Source organism: Mandrillus leucophaeus, unplaced genomic scaffold (assembly GCF_000951045.1).
Source record: "Mandrillus leucophaeus isolate KB7577 unplaced genomic scaffold, Mleu.le_1.0 Scaffold980, whole genome shotgun sequence".
NCBI lineage: Eukaryota > Metazoa > Chordata > Mammalia > Primates > Cercopithecidae > Mandrillus > Mandrillus leucophaeus.
The window spans coordinates 191,254-207,445 of NW_012110697.1; the positions used below are offsets into that span (position 1 = coordinate 191,254).

At 49.2% G+C, this 16,192-nt stretch overlaps 3 protein-coding genes across 11 annotated transcripts in view; 1 reads left to right on the forward strand and 2 right to left on the reverse strand.

The window, feature by feature from the left end:
- Window positions 1-1,872, reverse strand: part of NEDD8 (neural precursor cell expressed, developmentally down-regulated 8) — a 10,867-nt gene extending 8,995 nt beyond the window's left edge. For both annotated transcript variants that reach the window (XR_001005036.1, XM_011970970.1), the window contains exon 1: window positions 1,738-1,872. Coding sequence is in view for 1 of the 2 variants with exons in the window: in XM_011970970.1 (XP_011826360.1) it covers window positions 1,738-1,755 (18 nt within the window). In the remaining variant the exon portion in view is untranslated. The remainder of the gene's footprint in view (window positions 1-1,737) is intronic.
- On the forward strand, window positions 1,831-9,013 carry GMPR2 (guanosine monophosphate reductase 2). 5 transcript variants are annotated; one of them, XM_011970968.1, is made up of 10 exons: window positions 1,831-2,348; window positions 2,717-2,838; window positions 2,977-3,096; window positions 5,246-5,329; window positions 5,476-5,649; window positions 6,566-6,647; window positions 6,738-6,844; window positions 7,310-7,352; window positions 8,025-8,184; window positions 8,369-9,013. In XM_011970968.1, exons 2-10 carry the CDS (start codon window positions 2,752-2,754, stop codon window positions 8,556-8,558), a joined length of 1,047 nt encoding a protein of 348 aa, XP_011826358.1. In that variant the 5' UTR covers window positions 1,831-2,348; window positions 2,717-2,751; the 3' UTR covers window positions 8,559-9,013. The 5 variants fall into 5 exon arrangements, with proteins under 5 accessions (XP_011826358.1, XP_011826357.1, XP_011826356.1 ...); XM_011970967.1 differs by having other exon boundaries at window positions 1,910-2,289; XM_011970966.1 differs by lacking the exon at window positions 1,831-2,348 and adding an exon at window positions 2,373-2,475.
- Window positions 9,014-9,724: 711 nt separating this feature from the next.
- TINF2 (TERF1 (TRF1)-interacting nuclear factor 2) lies at window positions 9,725-12,766 on the reverse strand. Of its 4 annotated transcripts, XM_011970987.1 has the most exons (10): window positions 12,713-12,750; window positions 12,234-12,616; window positions 11,987-12,091; window positions 11,772-11,873; window positions 11,290-11,397; window positions 11,106-11,202; window positions 10,508-10,961; window positions 10,349-10,416; window positions 10,150-10,241; window positions 9,725-10,016 (listed from the first exon to the last, which is right to left on the reverse strand). In XM_011970987.1, the coding sequence occupies exons 2-10, from the start codon at window positions 12,423-12,425 to the stop codon at window positions 9,882-9,884; spliced, it is 1,353 nt and encodes a 450-aa protein (XP_011826377.1). In that variant the 5' UTR covers window positions 12,426-12,616; window positions 12,713-12,750; the 3' UTR covers window positions 9,725-9,881. The 4 variants fall into 4 exon arrangements, with proteins under 4 accessions (XP_011826377.1, XP_011826376.1, XP_011826378.1 ...); XM_011970986.1 differs by having other exon boundaries at window positions 12,234-12,766; XM_011970988.1 differs by lacking the exon at window positions 11,987-12,091 and having other exon boundaries at window positions 12,234-12,748.
- Between the last annotated feature and the right edge of the window lie 3,426 nt (window positions 12,767-16,192).

The following is a 16,192-nucleotide window of genomic DNA, read 5'->3' on the forward strand; positions in this document are numbered from 1 at the left end:
AAAAAAAAAAAAAAAAAAAAAATTAACAAAACAATATCCTTACCTAGCACTAAACTGATGTTTCCTATTTTCTCCCCTCCTCTTCTTTTTTTTGGGGGGAGGGTGGGGGAGACAGAGTTTCGCTCTTGTCGCCCAGGCTGTAGTGCAATGGCGCTATCTCAGCTCACTGCAACCTCCGCCTGCCAGGTTCAAGCGATTCTTCTGCCTTAGCCTCCAGAGTAGCTGGAATTATAGGCGCCCACCACCAGGCCGGGCTAATTTTTATATTGTTAGTAGGTGGGGTTTCACCATGTTGGCCAAGCTGGTCTTGAACTCCTGACCTCAGGTGATCCACCCACCTCGGCCTCCCAAAGTGCTGGGATTACAGGCATGAGCCACTGCGCCCAGCCATTTTTTTTCAGGCAGGGTCTGGAGTGCAGTGGTGCCATCACTGCTCACGGTGGCTTCGACATTCCAGGATCAATCAATCCTCCCATCTCAGCCTCCCGAATAGCTGGGCCTACAGGCATGCGCCCAGACCCTTGGCTAATTTTTTGTATTTATTGTAGAGACAGGGTTTCGCCATGTTGCCCAGGATGGTCTCGAACTCCTGGGCTCAAGGGATCGGCCCGCCTCGGCCTTCTAAAGTGCTGGGATTACAGGAGTGAGCCACCGCGCCCAGCCTATTTTCTCTTTTTAATGGTGCCAGTGACCCATTCACCTATTAAACTGATGTTACGACTCTTACATAGGTCGCTACTCAACGTTAAAAAAAAAAAATCATCATTAATATACTATTTTAATACTTCACCTCAAATCTTAGCTAAGAAGTAGTTTGGAAGGACGGGGGAAGACAAGGTTAAGAATGACTATTCTGCACGGTAAACATGCTAAGAAGCTGATGAAATAATGATAGATTTACTTAGCTACAAAAAGGCCAAACTAGCATTAGACTTCATCACTTGTCAGCAGTTTGTTTTTTTTTGGGGGGGGGCGGGGGGATCTCTGACTGAAGGCACAAAAGAGGAAACAGCAGATAAGACTAATGAGGGCTGCAATTTGGTGAAGAACCACCACGGGAGTTGAGAGATGCAGATTGAGGAAACCATGGCTAGTACCAAGAACTAGGGCAGCGGTAACTAACCTGCCTCAGCCAAGGAAGTGAGGCTGGTCCAGGATGCCAGGCTCAGAAAGGCAGATGCTGACTGAACACACTCCCCGCTTTGGTTCCTGTAGGACAGGTGAGATACCACACCTTGGCAACCACCAGTAAAGGCTCATAGTCTAGCCCCTGGGAGGCCCCGGTTTCCCCGGGCTAACGTTTTAGGGCTGTGCTCGGAGGTGACCTACGTTAGGGACTGGGAGAAATAGGTACCCTGGGAATGAAGAATGGAGAGCAGCGCTTACTCCAAGAATCTGAGAGACGGGGGAGTCAAGCCGCTGCTAGGCCTTCTCTATGACTGCGGGGGTTCGAATACAGTGAGACCCGACAAAAGCGACCCCATTCTGGGTGACAGCACAGTCTTGGCAAAAAAGCAGGGATGGCAAAAGACCCCAGGGTCGTCAGGTGGGACCCGGGCCCCGCTCTCAAAGCCCTTCTGGGTCCCCCTATTTCCCACCACCCCTCGCGCCGAACCCTGAGGCAGTCAGCGTCCTCCAGGCTGGGGAAAGGCGTGGTTTTCCTTCCCCACGTCTCCCGTAAGGCACGGTTGCCAGCCCAGTACTACTGCGTCTTGGCAAGGCTGGAGGTGCTCCCACCTTCACTTTAATTAGCATCTTCTTTCCAGTTTGGGGCTGCACACGGATAAATTGCTGCTCCTACCGCTCCGGTCGCCGCTGCCGCTCTCCAGCACTCTGCCTGCAAGGGCCACTTCTGCTTCCGGGTCACTGTCTGGCTCCACCCCCTCCCCCCCTTTCCACTGAGTTCCGGAAAGGCTCGGGAGTGCCCCCGCGTTTCGGTTCAGTGACGTCGTAAATTAAAATGAGGCATCCAGTTTAGCTACAGCAGAGATGACGACTCTGCGATTCTGAATCCCTAGCGAGCCCGGGCTAGCGAAAAGTGGGGGCAGAACGAACTACAACTCCCATCGTGCCAGCGGGCGGTCCCGCCGGTTTTCCCCTGGGGATTGTAGTCTAACCGCCCCCCCCCGCCCCCCCACGCTTGGATCCAACAGCAACCTCAGTGCGTGAACTCTGTTACCCAGAAGGCCTCGCCCGGCCGCCACCGAAGCTGGAATTCGTCGGCTAGTAGTTCTGGCCGGCTACTAGAGGAACCTGGCGTGGCCCAGAAGGCTCAGCGGGATTGCAGAGGTTAGTTGCTAAGCAAGGTGGTCTTTCGTCAACTGCCTCCTGGACCAAGGCAACAGGAAGTGAGTACCCCTATTCCGGAAACTAGTTATGAACCCTCCCCGCCCCCCGTCGCTAACACTCCGTCCCCCTAGGTCAGCCTCTTGCCCCATTGCTCTTTGCAGGGGTGGAAGAAGGAAGTGTAGCGGGGTAAGGAATGCACCGTCAGGGTCTCTCACAACCCCCTCCCAGCTCTTCTGCTCAACAAACAGTACCTGGGATGGAGCCCTAGGGTAATCGCAGCCACGGGATGGGTCGAGGCGACAGGCCTCAGGGACCACACTTCGGCCTTTGCCCGACCTTCCACAGCTTAAGCGAGGAGAGCCCGCCAGCCGTAACAGGGCGTTAAAGCCCAGGGGAAGATTGCTCCTAATGACTTCCTGCCTTCCAGCCCTCAGATTCATCGCTACCCCGAGGCTAAGCGCCATGCCTCATATTGACAACGATGTGAAACTAGACTTCAAGGATGTCCTTTTGAGGCCGAAACGCAGTACCCTTAAGTCTCGAAGTGAGGTGAGCAAGCTTCTCTACATGCTGTTTCTTGACCCCACGCTCCCGATGGGCCACAACCAAGAAAGATGCCTGTCCTTGTCCTAATATGGTACGTTTTGTAGATTAATGAAATGCTCAATTTCCTGTTCATATCTGTAGGTGGATCTCACAAGATCCTTTTCATTTCGGAACTCAAAGCAGACATACACTGGGGTTCCCATCATTGCTGCCAATATGGATACTGTGGGCACCTTTGAGATGGCCAAGGTTCTCTGTAAGGTAGGGCTTTCCTCATGCCCCATCCCTATTGGTGTCCAGTTAGCCCAGCTGACTGCAGAGGTGTTTGTATCCCCACGCCCATGCCCAGTCAGCTCTTTGGCAGTTAGCAGTCAGGATGCTCTGATTTACGGTTTTTTCCACTACTAAAGTCCCTTTTTCCGATAAGTTCAAAAGGCTCTCTGAATTAGTGTGATTCAAAGCTAAGTTTTGCTCCCATATTTCTGATATATGAACAGAATTTTCCCTTTTGTCCTGTCTAGCAGTTTGTACACCTTGCCAACTTTTCCCACCACCCAGGTCACCCCCTCCCAGTCACATGCATCCCTTCAGTTACAGGATTGTCCACATTGAGCTTTCACTGTTTTCGTCCAGAAACTACAGTTTAAGCATTCAAAAATCCCAACTAGAAGATCCTAGTAGAAGCAGCTTATTAATTTTCTTTAATAAGAACAATTCATTAATAAAATAATACTTCTGCCATTCTTCTTTTTTTTTTTAATCTTCCTCTTCTTTAAGTCCTAGGTTCCTGGGAGTTTCTGGGATGTGCCCCAAATGGGATGTGTTTTTCTTATATACAAGTTGTTCACTTTGAAATGGAAGATGCTGCTCCTATCAGTACTATTACCTGCCTCTATACTTGTTGCTGAGAAGGTAGAGAGTTATCTGGGCACTCTGAGAACATGCACTCTGCTGGTTGATCCATGTAGCCCTGGTTGATGAATTCTGCTACTGTTTGTGGCTCCATTAGTCTTAAGGACCTCATATCCTTTTTTCTATTTTTGATTGCTATGTCTTTGTGGAATGTCTTGTCATTTCTTTGAGGTTGATAGTTATGCAGTTTTGTTTTTACTTTATTTGTATTGCCATTCAGTAACTGCTTAGGAATCTTGCTGTTGCCCACTGTCCATCTGCCCTGACCAGTAGAATTCAGAAATGGTGACTCTGACTGCAGAGTTAACAGACATGCTGTAATACATGAACCTTTTTGGGGACTGTCTTGATGCTTTATGTGGAGCCTAGCTTTCAGTATTGCTGATGAGAGGTAAAGAAATCAGGTTTTAGAGATAAGAGCCAAGTCTCACTGTAATAAAAAGGTTGGATGCAAGCAAACATCTTTTTTTAAGCTTGGTATGTAATCTGATGTGCTCATCATGCCACACTGTGCTAGTATATCTCCAACGTCTGCTGACTTCCTATCCTATAGTGACTTTTCTTTGCTTATCAGTATGTTGGTGATAGAATGTTTGTTGAGAAAGCAGAATTCGATACCAGCTTTAGCTAGACAGTGTTGATCTCTGAGTACGTATGTAGAGCACTTGCTTGTTGCTAGCTAATACATGACTTCCTTGGGTTTCTTGTCAGTTGCAAGATTTGTGCTGTTTCAGCCAACTGCCGTCTCTTGTCTGTTTGCATGTAGACATGTAAAGCACAAACACCAGCATTCACAATGGCCTTTGAATGCCTTTCTCAAAGTATTGGGATATTGTTTGCAATTTGTTGAGCTAGAGAATATGAGCTTGATGAGTCATTATATTTTTGAACTTTATTAAAATGGACTGAATGAAACAGATTTTTTAGCTTGATCCATGTCTCCAACTAGGAAATTTGTCCTTTTTTCCACTAGAGATGGAGACAGGATAGGGTAGCCCCTTATCAGCTCTTATCAACCTTAAGCCATTACCTTTGGTGAACATCCAGACCTACTGAATTACTGCTGGTAAATGAACAAGGACATAACCAAAAATAGTTCAGTACTAGGTTACCTTAGGAGGAGGGGCTGAGTCAGTGCAGAGAAACACAGGTTTCATCCAGCCTCTTCATGGTTCTTTCATGTCTGCCGTCTGTCTCACTGCACCAGCAGCTTGTCAGCTTTTAAGTCGGAAGCAGTGAATGTGCTGGCAGATGAAATCCAACCCAGATCACTCAGTACTTGGGTGGGAAATCTGACAAGTACTAGCTTATGATAAAAAGCCTTACTGGTATTTGTGGGGAGAAGACAGGTTGAACTCAAATCCCAGCTCAATCTGACTTCTTCGACTTGTTTCCTCCCCAACTTCAATCATGTCCTCCCTCAGATAGAATAGGTCTGTTTCTAGAAAAAAAGACCTTAAAGTTTTCTCCCTTTGATGCTTCTTTGTCTTCTCCCCAGTTCTCTCTCTTCACTGCTGTCCATAAGCACTACAGCCTTGATCAGTGGCAAGAGTTTGCTGGCCAGAATCCTGACTGTCTTGAGGTAACACTGGGCATACCCTGCGCCCTTCCTTATCCCAGTTTTTTAGCAATTGTATTTTGTCTTTCTGGGGACCAACCCTCACCACTGAGCCACTGGCTGCCCACCAGATCATCTCTGATATGCCAATGGCTCTGTTTCTCCCACAGCATCTGGCTGCCAGCTCAGGCACAGGCTCTTCTGACTTTGAGCAGCTGGAACAGATCCTGGAAGCTATTCCCCAGGTGAAGTATATATGCCTGGATGTGGCAAATGGCTACTCCGAACACTTTGTTGAATTTGTAAAAGATGTACGGAAGCGCTTCCCCCAGCACACCATCATGGTATGTTTCTATTATAGTCGGTACCTTTTTATCTTTTCACTTTCCTGCCACTCCATTTTGCTACATCAGTCCATTTCTCCTCTGCTGCATGATGGTATTCCTAGTCCATTTAATCATGATACTGGATGATTAGCCATAGTTCTAAGCTGAAAATGTCTATTTGGTCAGTGTAGTATGTCTGACCCTTGGTTCATAGTCTTTGTAAATCTAGTGTCCCTGATGTCACTCACCAAACCGTGATGGAACATCTGTGCACTGTACATACCTGTGATACATAGATATCTGCCCACTGAAATGGACACATACTACAATCACATAAAAGGGGTCACATGAAAAATGATTTATTTTTTTTACAAGCTTGTAAGAGTGGCCCTCATTTTCTCCACAGCATTGAGGGGTGTGTCTACTGACCATCAAAAGCCAATACAACTGGTCAAATGGGTCTTTAGCCTTCCCTGAAGCCAGACAGGTTCTATGACAGAATGGCTTAAGGACAGTATATGTTTGGGTCTCTTGAGGAAGGGGAGCTAAATCTACTGTAAATCAGATGTGAGCCTGGTCCAATAGTTCCCTTTGCCTCACTGAATGCTCCTCCATGCCACTTCATGTGTCCCTGTTGATCATAGCACCTTGTTGCCTTAGAAAAGTGCATCATGGACCTCGGCTTTACCCTAGGTTCAATGGTGACATTGGCCACTCACCCCCTACCTTGGCTTGGTGTTGGGGGAATGGGTAGGGAGCAGGGTTCTCTGAAGTGGCTAGTGTAAAAGCCCTCAGAGGGCCCAGAAGAGGGGACCTAGGTATCCTTTCTTTGTAATAATGTTGGAAAGTCACAGTCCACACATACTGTATGTGACAATACATGACCTCCTGTTTCTGGCCTTAAGGATGCTGTATTTCAATTGCTCTGTCTCAGGCAGGGAATGTGGTAACAGGAGAGATGGTAGAAGAGCTAATCCTTTCTGGGGCTGACATCATCAAAGTGGGAATTGGGCCAGGTAAGCTGGTTCACTGGGGCCACTGGCTACCCCTTCAGTGGCAAACACCTGTGGAGCACGTCATTCTCAACCTTGTCATGTTCTTCCTAGGCTCTGTGTGTACTACTCGGAAGAAAACTGGAGTGGGGTATCCACAGCTCAGTGCAGTAATGGAGTGTGCAGATGCTGCTCATGGCCTCAAAGGCCACATCATTTCAGTAAGGCTCAAGGGCAGGGTAGGGTATGAGCTGGGTTTCTGCAGGGTATGGAGGTGGCAGAGATGGATTAGAATTCCTGGGTTTGGCTGGGCGCGGTGGCTCACACCTGTAATCCCAGCACTTTGGGAGGCTGAGACAGGCGGATCATGAGGTCAGGAGATAAGAGACCATACTGCCTAACATGGTGAAACCCCGTCTCTACTAAAAATACAAAAAAATTAGCCGAGCGTGTTGGCAGGCGCCTGTACTCCCAGCTACTCGGGAGGCTAAGGCAGAAGAATGGCATGAACCTGGGAGGCGGAGCTTGCAGCGAGCCGAGATCGTGCAACTGCACTCCAGCCTGGGCGACGGAGCGAGACTCCATGTCAAAAAAAAAAAAGAATTCCCGGCTTTGAGTTGGGCTGTTGGGACATCGCTGAGGGCTTGGGAAATCCATGTTGTGTTCATAGTGCTCTTACTTTGCAGGATGGAGGTTGCAGCTGTCCTGGGGATGTGGCCAAGGCTTTTGGTAAGAAGCTTGAGGGCACGGAAGGATGATTCTGTACAAGAGGATGAGTCACCTCTGAGGGTCTAAGAGAGGCTCAGGAAGTCATTCAGATTATTTCATAATATGAATTAGTGACTCTGAAGTCTATGGTATCACCTGGGGCAGCCAGCAGGGGACATCTGAGATTCCAAGTGTGGGCCAGGGCCATCTGACCATCTCCTAGATTGCTGCACAGTGCAGACTCCTGAGCCCCAGCCATACCTAAAAATATTAGGTGCTGAGGAATGGGACAGCACATCTGCATTTTTCATTTTGCACAGCCTCCCAGGAGACCATTACTCCCATTAAAGTTGGGGATCTTTGCTCTTGGGACACATGAAATGAGTCTTACTTAGCTGGGCACAGTAAAATGAAATGACCAGACGATGGTAAAAACAGCAAAAGGAGAAAGCGAAAGCCAGGCAGGGACTCTCCAGAGGCTCTTTTTTAAATCTTGGGGAAATCATACCCACTGAGGAATAGAGGCCAGAGCAGATCAGACCTGCATGGATTGTGGGTCAGCTAGGGGAGCAGAAAGAGGGAGATGCTGGGATCATTGTCAGGACTGAGAATATGGTGTGAGTTGCTTTTGAGGGTGGCCATATGAACACCTTGGCCAGATTAATCTCTTTCCCCTCTCCATGATGGTGGCAGGGGCAGGAGCTGACTTCGTGATGCTAGGTGGCATGCTGGCTGGACATAGTGAGTCAGGTGGTGAGCTCATCGAGAGGGACGGCAAGAAGTACAAGCTCTTCTATGGAATGAGTTCTGAAATGGCCATGAAGAAGTATGCTGGGGGCGTGGCTGAGTACAGGTATGTGTGGAGGCCCAGGAGCTTAGTAATAGTATGGAGGCAGAACTCATGGCTGCTGAGAGGGGGATGGTACAGTTCTGAGGAGAAGCATGGTGAACTAGGGCTCAATGCTAGGGTCTAGGGAAAAGTCCCTGGACTTAAGGAATCCAGAAGGAGGAGATAATAAAGTTTTTCCTACTTTAAGAGCCTCAGAGGGAAAGACAGTGGAAGTTCCTTTTAAAGGAGATGTGGAACATACCATCCGAGACATCCTAGGAGGGATCCGCTCTACGTGTACCTATGTGGGAGCAGCTAAGCTCAAAGAGTTGAGCAGAAGAACTACCTTCATCCGAGTCACCCAGCAGGTGAATCCAATCTTCAGTGAGGTGCGCTAGACCTGGGCAGTTCTACCCTCCCAAGGCACAAGTACTCTACCATGGGGCATCCCAAGTGGGCTCCTCACCCATCCCAGCTACTGCAGCTCTGTATTACTTTGTCATTTCCTGTTGTCTCACTCCTGAGGGCTCCTGCAGTAACTCTGTACTTCTCTATCTGCACACACAAAATGCCCAAGACACTCACTGGGGAGGAAGGAAGAAAACAGTCTGAGAAAATGACGCAAGATAATCAAATGGGAATCTGGGGACCCAACATCCTGAAGATTATTAAAAGGAAAAGATGCTGATTGGTACATAAGTCTCTTATGTGGCCTTGGTCTAGAGGAGGCAGGCTTTTAGAATCATGTTTTGTTAATCTGCTTCACTAAATGGGACCTTCACATATCTAAAAAGCTCTGAAGTGTTTGTATATTTGAAATACCTCAATAAAGAGAGAGCTCATTGACTGTAAAGAGATGCTGGGGCTTTCTGTACAAGGCTAGCATCTGGATGCTGTTGCAGAGTGGGTGGTGGTAGGGTCAGCACTGACCCAGTGGGGTCAAGAACAATGAGTATTATTCCCATGAAGTATCTCCATTCTAGTGCCACCACCCCCAGATAATCTGGCAGCATGAGAATTTACAAAGTATATTCTGGCATTAGGACACATATTTCCAGAATACCAAAGGACATTTCTCTTCCAGGCTCTCAACCTTGCTAACCCTTTTAGGCACAGCTGAACAACACTTAGCAAGGGAAGTAAAAAAGGCAAAGGCGGCCGGGCGCGGTGGCTCAAGCCTGTAATCCCAGCACTTTGGGAGGCCGAGATGGGCGGATCACGAGGTCAGGAGATCGAGACCATCCTGGCTAACACAGTGAAACCCCATCTCTACTAAAAAAATACAAAAAACTAGCCGGGCGACGTGGCAGGCGCCTGTAGTCCCAGCTACTCGGGGAGGCTGAGGCAGGACAATGGCGTAAACCCGGGAGGCGGAGCTTGCAGTGAGCTGAGATCCGGCCACTGCACTCCAGCCTGGGCAACAGAGCCAGACTCCGTCTAAAAAAAAAAAAAAAAAAAAGGCAAAGGGATCCTTCCAGTTTGGAAGGGCCAGTTCTGTTTCTAAGGAATGGCCTATGCTGACCTTACGGAAACCTTAATTCCCCTCCTTCACATCAAGGCAGTATTTTAACAAATCCAAAGTTTAATTATTAAGCATTACAAATATTTTTAGCAGTGTAGTCAGGCAATCCAAGCCTGGACTTCCACTCCATTCCTACTAAACTACTTGCAGAGCTGAAGAGGCAGGAGACAGGCAGAGTACAAAGGGCATTTTAGTTCTATCACAGGGGTCTAGAGCTGTCTCTACAGTCATAGGAAGGAACAGGCATGGCACCGTGGCCAGAAGAGGGTAGGTATTCACAGAAAGTGGGGATCAAGGTGTCAAACTTTGTCTTCTGATAGTTTTCCAGAGATTCCTGTACAGAAGGGAGCAGGGAGATCCTACCATCTGAAACCATTCCCTGAGCCCTCGGAATTCTGAAGCATGTGGATTTCTCAGTCTTGTTCTACCCATCCGCCTTCCCCAGCTTTCTGCTTCTTCCTACTCACCTTTCCTTCCCCCTGGCCATTTTCTTCCTCATCAGAGTCTAAAACCAAGTCCCCTATGGTAATGATGGAGCTGCACAGAGATGGAGGACACACTGTAGGAGGGAAACCAAAATCAAACTACTACTTCTAGATGAACACAGGCTCTTGAGAGTCTCCAAGAGAGGAGGCTGTTAATCCAATCCTGACTCAGACTACCTACCTGGCTTCCTGGCCCTAGGAGGTAATAATGATAGTCTCAGGGGGTCCATGTAGCAATCCAAGCAATTCCTGAGGTGAGAGCAAGCAAAGAGGATAGGATGAAGGGAAGGCAGGCAAAGAATGTGCTCCTAGTAAAGAGAAGCAACTCTGTTCCACTCACTCCTTTTGCTCTGTGGCAGGCAAGTCAACTGGGTTCTCCTTCAGAGCCCTTCCCCCCAGGGTCTGGCATGGACTCTTAGACTTCCCAGTAGAGGCTGCTCTTGTGCCCACGGCTAGGTCTGCTGTGTATATCGCATGTTCTTCCTTGCTCTCAGGCTTAGATATGACCTGGGTTGGTGAGCCTAGATTCCTAAAGGGAAACAGCATGACTGTGGGGCGCTCCTTATGGCCTCCCCTAGTGGACGCCCATTGGGACTGGACTCTTCGTCGGCCTAAAGGGGCCAGATTGAAGTGGCGGCCAGTTAGAGGTTCTGGGTGCGTCCTTGAAGATGGTCCCTGAGGAAGACATGGGCCAGGCTTGGCTTTTGGCAGAGGATTGTGGAGTGTTAGTCTTTGTTGCTGAGGATTCTGTTCCATGAGCTCAGCCAGGTTCACTGAGTCAGTAACAGAGCACTCTGAAAAAGAAAATGAGGCCCCTTATAAAGAGAACAGATAGTAACAGAATAACTGCTTTCTTATGCCTGGAGCCCATGGAACCATTCCAATGGACTGCCTCAAAAGGTCTCATGCTAAACACTACACCTCCAAATTCCCAGTACCTGGAAGTGGCCACCCCATGTCCACACCATATTGTCTCCAGGCAAGAGAAGAGGTGATAGAGACTCCAGGCTGCATCCAACTCAGCACATCCTGAAGCTGTGGGCAGGGATAGAGGTATAAAGACCACAGTCCTTCATACAACCACCCCACACTCTGCTCTTACATGTTTTGCCCCAATGAAACCTGCTGTGCCTGCGGTGTAGGCAGTGCTTTCTCCAGCTGACACAAGTACTCAAAAAGCAGCTTTTCCATGGCAGCCAGAAAGGGTTCCCCATATTCTTGTTCAAGTTCCTGCAGCAGAGGAGAGTAGATCAAAAGTGGGTTAGTGGCCAGGCATGGTGGCTCATGCCTGTAATCCTGGCACTTTGGGAGGCCGAGGTGGGAGGATCACTTGAGGTCAGGAGTTCGAGACCAGCCTGGCCAACATGGTGAAACCCCATCTCTACTAAAATACAAAAATTAGCTGGGCATCTATAATACCAGTTATTCAGGAGGCTGAAGCAGGAGAACCGCTTGAACCTGGGAGGCAGAGGTTGCAGGGAGCTGAGATTGTGCCACTGCACTCCAGCCTGGGCAACAAAGCAAGACTCCCTCTCAAAAAAAAAAAAAAAAAAAAAGGTGGGTTAGAGAAAATAGTCACATAATAGCCTTCAAACCAGTCTCACCTGCAGCTTCGAGGCCAAATCCACAGGAGCCTCTGACAGCTGCTTCACCTGTTGGTAAAAAGTCTCCTGTGCCTCCAAAATCTTCCTCAGATCCTGCTTTGTCTGTTGAGGATATAGAAGACAGAGAAGTTAACACCAACATCCAGTAGACAGGAGGAGCAACTTTGCTGCACCAAGTTGAACTGGGGTCAGGGCTTGTTCCGGGGATTACTCACAGCCTTGGGATCCCGCACTATAGGTCCAGATTCTGGAAAGTGGTGATTCAGGGTTTTCAGGACTTGGGCCCAAGGCCGGCCCTGCAGGATCAGCTCCACCACCACCTGTATGGTACTGAATTCAGAATCCCCACTTCGGGGCAAGCTGACCTTTTCCAACTAGTCTCATCCCCAAGCTGTGGGCCCTAGTCAGGTGCTCGCATCCCGCCCCTTTCTTTCCCCTTCCAGGTCCTACTTGCTCCAATACCTTGGCCTTTAGGCCCATACAAAGGCGTTCGTGGTGCCGGTAGCGAACCAAGCCAGGGGCAACAGCGCGCAGAGATCGCAGAAACTCCAGTACTCGGGGAAAATGTTCCACACAGCGTCCGCGCACAACCTGCCAGCTAGCTGCGGCGGCGAAGCGTAGAGCTGCAGGACCGGCCCCCGGGGGCGTAGCCATGGTCGGCGGGCTCCGCCCTGAGGCGGTCCCTCCAGGTTCCTCACCCGGATGGGTGAGGCTTTCCGATCACTCCTAGGGGCGGGGCTTCTGGCAACACTCTGTGGCTCGGGTTTGTCGGCTCTGGGTACCTCGCGATCCGACTCGGCTCCCTTCCATAGGCCCCCAGAATTCTGGGGGAGGGGGTCTTCTGGCTCAGGCTGGAGGAGCCTGAGTGGAAAAGCTGGCCGTCCCAGTGGTACTGGGTCGCTCAGCTTTAAACGCCGCCTCTGTCTCGAGCCCGAGGGTGCCTCACTTCCGGCTCCGCTACTAGCTTCCCTTGCCCCGGAAAAGGGCGGTAAGAGGGAGCCAATGGGTGGCCACAGAGGGAACTGTGACGGTGCGTCAGAAGGCCACGCCCCAGCGGATCTGGCGCTGCCTACTCGCTGCGCCCTGCGCCCTCTGCCGGCTGACTTGAATTGGCCGCTGAGGCTGTTGTGGCCGCTCATCTGGGTCCTCCTAGCCTCGATTTCTTCTGCGGAGAAGCCCCGTCACTCCCCTGAGGCTCGACTTCCTAGTCTGTGAAACGAGGATCGTGCCACTGTCTTCACCCGTCGATCGTGCCACTGTCTTTCCCACTGTCTTCACCCGTCGAAATTCAGTTCCTTAAATCCCAGACCCTAGCCGGCGTCTACAAAGCCTTCCCCTGCGCACGTCGCTTCCAGTAGGAATTCGACTGTTCCTTTTATAAAACGGAAGAGGGCTCCCGCCCTTAAAAAGTAAAATACAGGCCGGGCGTGGTGGCTTGTGTCTAATCCCAGCGCTTTGAGAGGCCGAGGCAAGAGGGTGACTTGAGCCCAGGAGCTCCAGACCAGCCTGGGCGACATGGTGAATGAAACCTCGTCTCTGCTAAAAATACAAAAATTAGCCAGGCGTAGTGGTAGGCCCCTGTAAATCCCAGCTACTCGGGAGGCCGAGGCCAGGAGACTGGAGGTGGCAGTGAGCCGCGATCTTGCCTCTGCATTACAGCCTGGGGGACAGAGGGACAATCCCTCTCAAAAAAAAAAAAAAAGGAAGAAGAAATAGAATACAGGCTGGGGGGGCGGGGCACGGTGACTCACACCTGTAATCCCAACACTTTGGGAGGTCGAGATGGGAGGATCGATCCGCTTGAGCCCAGGAGTTCCAGACCAGACAGGGTCACATGGTGAGACTCTCTCTCTACTGAAAATAAAAAAAACTAGCCGGGCGTAGTGGCATGTCTGTAGTTCCAGCTACTCAGGGGGCTGAGGTGGGAGGATTGTTTGAGCCAGGAAGGTTGAGACTTCAGTGACTGCACTCCAGCCTAAGTGATAGAGTGAGATGGGGTCTCACACACACACACACACACACATTAAATGGTTTCTTGTTTTAGGATTCTGTTGTGCACTGAACTTGTCAGCCCCTTAATGTAACTGACTGCTCTCCTTGACTGTCTCTTTGTCATCCTTCCCGGTGCCTCTCATTTCCATCAGCAAGCACAGAACCTAACGCACAGCTTACACTCCTTAGTTGTTGGCTGGATTAGTTGCCTGCCTTGACCACTTTACAAGGATTTAGTGAAACTGCTCCGTCTTTAGCCCATGTCTTCCATTCCCAGAGATAATGATTCACACATCCTTGTCTCCGCCCCAGATGAGTCTCAGCTGATCCGCCCATTCGACTGTCTAAGAAACACCCAGTCCCAAAGTACCCCAAATTGGATATGTGTGAAATTGTAGTTATCTTCCTTTTTTCCTTTATTTATTCCTTCTCTAATGTTCTTTCTTATGTAGATCTGAACTTCTGACATGTCGTTTTCCTTTTTTTTTTTTTTTTTTTTTGAGATGGAGTCTCACTCTGTCACCCAGGCTGGAGTGCAGTGGAGCGATCTCGGCTGACTGCAAGCTCCGTCTCCCGGGTTTACTCCATTCTCCTGCCTCAGCCTCCCGAGTAGCTGGGACTACAGGCACCTGCCACCACGCCCGGCTTATTTATTGTATTTTTAGTAGAGACGGGGTTTCACCGTGGTCTTGATCTCCTGACCTCGTGATCCGCCCGCCTCAGCCTCCCAAAGTGCTGGGATTACAGGCGTGAGCCACCGCGCCCGGCTTTTTTTTTTTTTTTTTTTTTGGAGGTGGGGAGACAGTCTTGCTCTGTTGCTCAGGCTGGAGTGCAGTTATCTTGGCTCACTGCAACCTCTGCCTCCTGGGCTCAAGTGATCCTGCTGCCTCAGCCTCCCGAGTAGCTGGGGCTACAGGCATGCACCACCATGCCTGGCTCATTTTTTTCTATTTTTTTTGGAGAGACAAGTCTACGTTGCCCAGGCTGGTCTTGAATTCCTGGACTCAAGCCATCTTCCCATCTCGGCCTCCCAAAGTGTTGGGATCACAGACATGAGCCACTGCATGCAGTCCCCAGCTAATTTTTTAAAAAATCTTTTTTGGGTGCTGATGAGTTGATGAGTGCAGCACACCAACATGGCACAAGTATACATATGTAACAAACCTGCATGTTGTGCACATGTACCCTAGAACTTAAAGTATAATTTAAAAAATATATATTTTTTGGTGGGTGTGGTGGCTCATGCCTGTAATCCCAGTACTTTGGGAGGCTGAAGTGGGAGGATCACTTGAGGCCAGGAGTTTGAGACCCGCCTGGGCAACACAGTGAGACCCTGACTCTACGAAATAAAAAGAAAAATGTGTTTTGTAGAGAAGGGGTCTCTCTGTGTTGCCCAGCTTGGTCTATCTTCATTTTTTGTTTTTGGTATTTATCCTGCTTGGTATTCTCTGAGCTTCCTGGATCTGTGTTTTGTGTCTATCATTAATTTGGGGAAATTCTCAGTTATTATTGCCACATTTCTTCTGTTCCTTTGTTTTTTTCTCTGCCATTCTGATTATGTGTATGTTACACCTTCTATAATTGTCCTACAATTCTTGGATATTCTGTTTTCTTTTTTTTTTTTTCTCATTGCATTTCAGCTTTGGAAATTTCTGTTGACATTTCTTCAAGCGCACCATGTTCTTTGGCCGTGTCCAGTCTATTCATGAGCCCATCACAGGCATTCTTCATTTCTGTTACAGTGGGTTTTTTTGTTTGTTTTTTGAGACAGTGTCTCGCTTTGTTGCTCAGGTTGGAGTGCAGTGGCTCAATATCAACTCACTGCAAACTGTGCCTCCCAAGTTCAAGTGATTCTGGTGCCTCAGCCTCCCAAGTAGATGGGACTACAGGTCGTATGCCACCACGCCCGGCTAATTTTTGTTTTAATAGAGATGGGGTTTTGCCATGTTGCCCAGGCTGGTCTCGAATTCCTGACCTCATGTGATCCACCTGCCATGGCCTCCCCAAGTGCTAGGATTACAGGTGTGAGCCACCATGCCTGGCTGAATTATTCATTTTCAGTTGCTGTCTCTGTGTAGCTGACTTATTGGGAGTCCAAGGCAGGTGGATTGCTTGAGTCCAGGAGTTTGAGACCAACCTGGGCAAAATGGCAAGACTCCCGTCTCTACAAAAAAAAAATTTTTTTAACTAGCCAGGGTTAGATATACACACCTATAACCCCAGTTACTCAGGAGGCTGATGTAGGAGGACTGCCTGAGCCCAGGAGGTTGAGGTTGCAGTGAGCTGTAATCCAGCCTGGTTGCAATGAACTGCACTCCAGCCTGGGCAACAGAGTGAGAACGAATGCAATGGATGTATTTCAAAATGGCTACTTTCCTCTTCCCCTCTGCCAGAATCACGGGGCGGGAGGTGGGGATGGGGTGGGGTGG

What these genes read in the sequence shown, in the direction of transcription:
- GMPR2 (XM_011970965.1), top strand. Translation starts at nt 2,698, where the DNA reads ATGACTTCCTGCCTTCCAGCCCTCAGATTCATCGCTACCCCGAGGCTA. An exon ending in TCCCCCAGCACACCATCATG is followed by an intron (nt 5,650 to 6,565) that starts GTATGTTTCTAT and finishes GCTCTGTCTCAG; the next exon opens with GCAGGGAATGTGGTAACAGG. An exon ending in TCAAAGGCCACATCATTTCA is followed by an intron (nt 6,845 to 7,309) that starts GTAAGGCTCAAG and finishes CTTACTTTGCAG; the next exon opens with GATGGAGGTTGCAGCTGTCC.
- TINF2 (XM_011970986.1), bottom strand. Translation starts at nt 12,425, where the DNA reads ATGGCTACGCCCCCGGGGGCCGGTCCTGCAGCTCTACGCTTCGCCGCC. An exon ending in ATTTGGCCTCGAAGCTGCAG is followed by an intron (nt 11,398 to 11,771) that starts GTGAGACTGGTT and finishes CCTCTGCTGCAG; the next exon opens with GAACTTGAACAAGAATATGG. An exon ending in CATGGGGTGGCCACTTCCAG is followed by an intron (nt 10,962 to 11,105) that starts GTACTGGGAATT and finishes TTTCTTTTTCAG; the next exon opens with AGTGCTCTGTTACTGACTCA.